General features: G+C 43.5%; 1 protein-coding gene across 5 annotated transcripts in view; it reads left to right on the top strand.

Moving 5' to 3' along the window:
- The window catches only part of nhsl1a (NHS-like 1a), a 52,898-nt gene that overhangs the window by 18,187 nt on the left and 26,867 nt on the right, over nucleotides 1-7,844 (top strand). The window contains exon 1 of one of the 5 annotated variants that reach the window (XM_025010173.2): nucleotides 1,632-2,875. The exons of 1 other annotated variant lie outside the window; for it this stretch is intronic. In XM_025010173.2, the coding sequence (XP_024865941.1) occupies nucleotides 2,236-2,875 (640 nt within the window). In that variant the 5' untranslated portion in view covers nucleotides 1,632-2,235. Of the gene's footprint in view, nucleotides 1-1,631; nucleotides 2,876-6,191; nucleotides 6,863-7,844 lie in introns of those variants that run through there. 3 more of the 5 variants (XM_017434553.3, XM_017434554.3, XM_017434558.3) reach the window with 3 other exon arrangements.

Below are 7,844 nucleotides of genomic sequence, written 5' to 3'. Positions count from 1 at the left end.
TGATGGATGATGGATGGACAGATGGATGGATGATGGATGATGGATGGACAGATGGATGGATGGACAGACAGAACCCCACGGTTCTCTCTCCTGGTTCTGGTTCTGGAGGGTTCTCAGCTGGGTTCTTGTCTCTCAGAGGACGTCCATCAGCAGAAGTTTCTCTGGAGGACTGAGACAGAACCCTGACCGGGTTTATGAAACGGGTCAGAACCAGCCGGACTGACAGGAGGACCGTTGTTTGGGTTTCTGCATGGGTCACCTGTTTGTTTGTTTTTCTGTAACAACTGTTACTGTTCGTTTATTTTGTTTTCATTCATTAATTTTCTGTAGTTTTTTGTTTCAGTCGTCCAGTTTTATAAATGAGCGTTAATCTGATAAAAGGACATAAATATGAGTTAAACAGAACGAAGACCTGATGCTTCCTGCATAACCAAACATCTGGCAAACATCTGGTCCTTCTGACACCAAACAACGACATCATTATTAATCCAGAGTTCATCTCATCTGTCTTTAAACCGTCCAGGTGGTTTTATAACTCATCAGCTTTAAAAATCAGATTTATAACTGATCCTCGAATTAGAAAAACTTTTATTTTTTAGCTTTGTACTAAACTAAGATGGCTGAAAGTTTAAATTTGAATATTTTTGACTTGATGAGCAGATTTGCTTTGTTTTCTAACATAACTTAAATCAAACAAAAGTTTAGTTTAAGTCCCACGTTTCTCCAAACGTCTGGAGAATAACTCAGAAAAGAAAACATTTAAACACTGCATCTGTTTTAATGAGGTTTATGTTCAAAGATAAAGCCTAAAATAAATGATCTTTTTTCTGTTTCTAAACATCCTGAATTTAGTTTTATTTCAGTCAATAAATAACTTCTTATCTTTAAATTTAAACGTCTCACAAACTTTGTTCTGTTTTTAAACAGAAAATTTCATCTGCAAATAAAATAAACTGTAGAATTTAAGGCCCAAATGTTAATAATTATAAACACCCTCAGTGTGTCCTTTCTGTAATAATGAGCTCATTCTTCTTCCTTTAGCTCTTTAAATCTTTCATTATTTGTCTTTTCTGGTTATTTTTCTTCCCTGTTTTGTGTTTTTTCTTTGACTTTTTTTATTCCTTTAAAGAGTTTTACATCTTTTATGTTTCTTTGTCGTCATATTTACAAATGAATCAGTGAGTTTTTTCATTTTGCTGCTTCTGTTCTTGTATTTTTCCATGAACCCAGTCTGTTAAAGACCCGGTAATCCTCAGACGCTGCCTGACTTTAGTTGTCGGTGTGTTTGCAGCAGAGGATTAATCCGTGTTGGAACTTGTTGTGTGTTTCCATCAGAAAGCTGTGGAGGTTTCGGTAAGTTCTGATGGACTCTGACCTCCTGAGGTCCAGAACCGTCACAGGAACTCAGCAACACGTGGTTCTGGTGTCCAGGTGAAAACCTGACACCAGCCATCTGTGGACCTGGATAATCCCCGTGAGCAGATTAAACCCAGAGAGGACAGGAAGCACAACGCTGTCAACATGTTCTGGACCTGTGGAGAAGACCAAGGTTCTGGGTTCTGGAGGAACCGGAGGAACGTGAAGCTGCAGAGGTTTGAGTCCCAACCTGAACCCGATTCTGAGCTTTTATTATGAAAATGTTTTGCTTTTTGCTTTTTTGAAAACTGAACTTTTTTTCTCTAAAAGATAAAAAGACTGAAGACTCTTTAAACATTTACTTTGAAATCCTGAAAGAAACACCTTTATTCTGCTTTTACTTTGAAGGCCTGACATTACTCTTCTGCTACAGAGTTACAAAACCCTTTTTTAATTCATCAATCTATCTGGGACCTTTTATTGTGAAGGATTTGGAGAAGACTTGATATCTCTGGGACCTTTATTGTGAAGGATTTGGAGAAGACTTGGTATCTCTGGCACCTTTATTGTGAAGGATTTGGAGAAGACTTGGTATCTCTGGCACCTTTATTGTGAAGGATTTGGAAAAGACCTGGTATCTCTGGGACCTTTTATTGTGAAGGATTTGGAAAAGACTTGGTATCTCTGGCACCTTTATTGTGAAGGATTTGGAAAAGACTTGGTATCTCTGGGACTTTTATTGTGAAGGGTTTGTAAGATCCAAACTTTTCCGGATCTGTATGATGACGTGTCAGAACCGTTGTTGGAGTTTTGTTCAAACAACAAACCGACCTGGAAACGGTCTGAAGAGGAGCTGAACAGTCCATCGCTCACAACAAGATGATTTCATACGTGGAATGCCTGAGCGGTGAGGGGGCGGGGCCTGGCGTGACAGCACACTGCTGGAATAGGGGTCCTGATGAAGAGCGAGATGAGCTGCTTCCAGGCAAGATGGCCGTCCTCCAACCCAAAACGGAGGGCAGCTTGAGGCGGCGCCTGCTCAGTGCCAAAATCCATCAGCAGCAAAACGCCATGCTGGGCCTGAACCGAGCAAACAGGCCGGGGTCCCCCTCAGGGGACAGAAAGCCCCTCCCACCTCAGAGTCCAGGTAACAGTCCCTGGCAACTCCCACTGCACCCCCATGTTGGCTCCGAGGCTCATGGGAAGTTCTTCCTCACCCCAGAAGCTCGTGGGAAACCCCAGATGCAGTTCCCATCCCTTCAGGTGCAGCGCCCGTCCTGCTCCGTCCTCACCCATCGGCGCCGAACTAGTTCCTGTCCCCCATCACCAGAACCTCGCCCCGGCTATGCCTTACCTGTCCCCTCCCCTTTGAGCGTCACAGCTCCCCCCAAGGAGCCAGAGGTGCCACCACAGTACCGCTACCAGCCCACCAAGAGGCCCAGATTCTTCTGTTTCAGGCGCCGCCGAGGAAGACGGTCCAAACAGGAAGCTCTGATAACCACGCCTCTTCTGCAGAAAGGTACTGCTTGAAATTCTGAGTTCAACTTTTCCCTCATAGTGCTGCTGGTAAGACGTTCTGGTAGAACTTCAGCTTGCTGCTGCTTCGTCCTTCACCTGGAGTCCTCGTCACTCGTTCCACCTCTTCCCAGATGTTTTTGTTCATCTGATCGGCCCACTTTGGTCCTGGCTGTCCTTAGTTCTTCCCTTTGACCCCTTTTGACACCATTCGATCCTCAGTGTTGCCATTATTTGTCTTTCAGCCCAGTTTGGTTCCAACCAGCATCCTAAATGGTCCAACGGAATCCTAACTTTCTTTTAGCTCGTTTGTCCAAAATAACCTGGCTGGCTGCTTTACGACCCAAACTCTTCAAGTGGTGCTATCCAAGATTTCTTGGCTCTACTTGGAATTGTTGCAGGTCCCAGATTGTCCCAGATTGTTCCAGATTGTCCAAGGTGTCCTGGCTCGTCCCTATTGGGCCCTAAATGGTTTTAGTTGGTCTGTTTTTGTGGCACCAAATGGTTAGTCTTTCTTCGGTTAACTTAGTGTGGTTCCAAAAAAAAACCCCAGCTGACTTGGTTTGTTCCTCTGATTTCCTCAGTGGTGACGACCCTCCATTTTGGATTGTTTAGAATCAGTTTGTGTCGTCCAATGATGCCAAGGACCATTTTAACCCTCTTAGAGCCGGACCAGAACTCGTCCAAACCAGTAAGGCTGGAGCTACTGTACTATATTTAAGATGGGACTTTATAGACCGAGACCAGAAAAAGACAAACCAGAACACAAAGGGAAATATAAATGAACGCTCAGAGAAGCACGATAAATAAATCCTTTATTTACATTTCTTTCTATCTTACTGTAGATAATGAACTTATTACACCAACTTCATTCTGTTTGTTTACATCTAATCTTGGATTTCAGTACATTTTACATTTATTTTAGCCATAGATTTGGTCTAAGTATCAATGAGTCTTTGGACAAAGAACTACTTCAGGAAACCTTTGTCAAGTTCAATGATCCAGAGTTATAGTCACAAGCTTTCCTGAGCAGAAAAGAATCAGGATGTTAACCCGGTCCAGAGGCGGTCCAACTTCTTTAGGCTCCATCTTGGATGTTATCACACAGAGGAGACCTGGATTAGATGGATCAGTGTTCCCGATCTTTGTTGGAAGAAATGGACCAAAGACAAACAGGGGTGATGGTTCTGGGATGGTCCGGGCTTGGATCGGGGTTCTGATGGTGGTGTTATTGTAGGAAAGTCCAGCATGGATTTACAGCACTGTCTGCTGCTTTCAAGGACCTTCTTTTTCTGGGACATCTGAGCGTTTTTACAAAGATGATGACAGCTGAGAGTTAAAACACACAAAGATGGAAAATAACCCAAATATGAAGCCAGCAATAAAAGGCATGAAATATTAGAGGTTCTTGCTCTGTGGAATGAAGGAAAAGTCAAAGTAAATGTATTTTATTATAATTATTAGCTGCATTTTTCATACCATTCAAAATATTTTTAATTCACAATTAAATTTGAGTATATTTGGTTTAATTTAACCAGATTAGGACGCCTCTAAGTGAGATTTATTTTTGTTTTCATCAGTTTGATCCCAGCAGGCCTGTGCCTTCTGTTTAATTTGTCAGGAAACACTTGTTATTGACCACATGACTGGTTTATATTCAGGTCTGCTTGTGTACGATGACCCAGTTCAGTCCGGTGCTGAACACAGCGTTCGCCTCCCAGTTTCTTCATGTTTGAATCAGAATATTAAAGCTTTCTGCCTGCAGATCTTTGTTAACACCCTCTCCCTCTTTGTGGTGATTGTGTGATCAATAATGCATCACAGCCTCAGTCAGCTGTTATTCTCAGAAAAAACACACCAGCTCCCTTAATGACCTCCTCTGTGTGTAATCTGCTTGTGAAGTACGTGTGTGTGGGGATTAGCTGCAGCTCCATACGCTACGCTAAAGGCTAATTCCTGTAGGAACAGATGAACAGGCCTTATGGCCACAGCAGCTGCTAACTGGAGGCTTCACTTCCACCTGGATATCAGCCGTGTGGTCCAGGTGAACCACACCTGTTAGGAACAACATTCAGTCATGGTTGGAGTATTGAACTCCATTTTGGTGGTGTAAAGCCCTGCCTAGTGATTGGACAGCAGTGAGAGTCCAGATTAGAACCTGCTGGGACTTAATCTATCAGTGCGACATAATGGTATCGTGGCCTAGTTGGTGTCTAATTATTGAAACTAATTAAACCGTGTGGAGGAGAAGATGAACAGACAGAGAGGCTGTCAGCCTTGAAGACGGTAATTAGCTTCTCGACGTGGCCCACATACAGCAGTCGACACAATTACAGGCTGGAACCGTCCCAGTTTGTCACTGGTGATGAAGGTGAACAAGGTCAACAACCGGACTGGTGATACAGAAAATATGAAGACGCCACGGAGAAGGCTGCAGGGTCGGCCACAGAGAGAACCAGATCTTTAAGGTCTGAGTGAAGTAAGAAACACAAATTAAATACGCTGAGGGGCAGAATCAGGAGAACGACAAAAAGATACAACATGACCATAAAGAAACACAAAAAACAGCAACAAAAAAATACAGAATGACTTAAAAAGAACCAAAATGTGCAAACAGACCAACAGAAACAGAAAGTTTTAAACTGATAAAGATGTAATCAACCTTAAAGATGATCCAAAGACACAAAAAGGATAAAAAGATGCAAAAAAGAGGACTCAAAACAACAACAGAAAGCAAAACACAAAACGGTAAAACACACAAAATGACTTAAAATAATCAAAAGTAGCTTTTAATGAAGGAATGCATATCACCCGCCAGAGTTTGAAACAAAGATCTCAGCCGTCTGTTCGGGTGGCAGCATGTTGGGAATGACTCTCAGCTACTACCACAGCAAATCTGAGCCCAGGGTCTGTAACACAAACTGAGTTCAAGCCAGTTTGATGTGGCAGCCATCTTGAATCAGTCAGTTGTAGATGCGCTTCCAGTGATTACTCTCTGAGAGCTTTATTAAACTCCATCTAAAAGACAAATAAGAGAAGATAAGATAAACTTTATTGATCCCACCTGGTGAAATTTGCACGTTACTGCAGCTCAATACAGACAGGTTGAGATGAAAAAGAAAACACTATGTACATCATATATATATATATATATATATATATATATATATATATATATATGTGTGTACACACATATACATTAACCAAATGAGCACACACACACACAGATTACATGATCGCCCACCTCTCATGACAGGAAGCAGTAAATCGGCAGGAAAATGGTGCTTCAGTGGCCACAAAGACAAAAACTACTAATACACAGAGGAATAAATGATCGTAAACATATTAAAATTAACTATAAAAGTTCTAAATGAACTACAGAGAAATGTTGAAATAATTGGAAGAAGATGCAAAACAAACAGAAACACAAGTGGCTGCAAAGACACAAAATGTGACTACAAAAGAATTAAAATGAAACAAAAGGACTTATTTTATGTCTCAAACAACGGCTGAAATGTGTCCACATTTTCTGTTTTCACTGTTCATCATTGTCTAATAATCCCTGAGGAGGAGTCTGTCCTCTTTCTTCATCATGTCCCTCAGTCTGAGCTGTCCTCACAGAGAATAAAGACAATCCGCCTCACATCAGACACACACTTTCCCTTCATCTTCAAAGCAACACGTCCACGCAGTGTTTCAGGTAACCTTCATCACCTGGTGACACTCATGAAGGGCGCACACGTGCACTGGCTCGCTGCCAGCGTGGCCGGTGTGTGTGTGTGTGTGAAGAGGAGGGGGCAGAGGAGTGGGAGGAGAACAGCGTCGCAGCGAGTCGAGCTGCATTACTGCTGCTGCTGCTCGCCGGCTCGGTTTCTCTCTGCTGCAGCCTCAGGAGTGTGTGAGTGTGTGTGGGTGTGAGTGTGTGGCGTCATTATGGTTCTGATCAGAGCAGCGATCAAATCCGTCCTCAGGTACCTCAGTAAGACCACAGGTGAGTGCTGCGGTGTTGATGATCGGTAGATTAATGACGGGGTCAGAGAGCATCCCTGTTTTAGGTAAAGCTCTCTGACGATGACCTCATAGAAATCCTGCTCTCTAATTGGCTGTTAGCTTCATTCTAAAATCATATAAAAATAGTTCAGGTCAGCAGTTTTACCTGTGTTTGAAACCAGCGGTGTTCTGTACTACATGGAGATTCAGTAACGCTGCAGGTAATCGATTCAGAGATCCTCTCAAGGACTCCAGGACCCTCGTCTTCAGAAGAACCTGCTCAAGGACCCTCTAAAATCCCTCAAAAACTGGTATTTTGCAAAGACCACTGGGGATTGCTCAAGATCTGATACCTCAGTGATCGTGTAAAATCTCTTAAGATTAGACTTCCTCGACACTCAAGGACACCTGGAGAAAACTGTTTCAGTGACCCATGACTAATGGAACCTCCTGAAGGACTCCCAGGACCTGCTTACGGACTACAAGGTTTCTTTTTATTATCTCTGAAGGCTGTTAAGAATTTTGTGGACCCACTGTAAGACAGTAGAAGCCCCCATGTTCTCACTCTTTGGCTGGGTTCAGGACGGTCTGATGGATTTGTAGCTGAGGTATCCAAAGTTGGAGTGAAGACCTCCCTAAGGGTGGATGTTTGAGGAAGATCATTAGAAATCAAATTGAGTTTAAGAATGATTACCATTAGCATAGTTTGATGGCACCAGCAGTGGTTCTGCAGCAGTTCTGCTCCACCTGATTGGCTTCATCAGCTGCACCTGAGAGGGTGGGGCTTACAGGTGGCTCTCGGGTGGCTTTCGGGCAGTTCTCAGGCGGCCTTCAGGCGGCTCTCGGGTGGCCTTCAGGCGGCTCTCAGGTGGCCTTCAGGCGGCCTTCAGGTGGCTTTAGGGCGGCTCTCGGGTGGCCTTCAGGCGGCTCTCAGGTGGCCTTCAGGCGGCTCTCGGGTGGCCTTCAGGCGGCTCTCAGGGGGG

This window comes from Kryptolebias marmoratus, linkage group LG23 (assembly GCF_001649575.2).
Source record: "Kryptolebias marmoratus isolate JLee-2015 linkage group LG23, ASM164957v2, whole genome shotgun sequence".
Lineage (NCBI taxonomy): Eukaryota > Metazoa > Chordata > Actinopteri > Cyprinodontiformes > Rivulidae > Kryptolebias > Kryptolebias marmoratus.
This window is presented reverse-complemented; position numbering and strand designations above follow the sequence as displayed.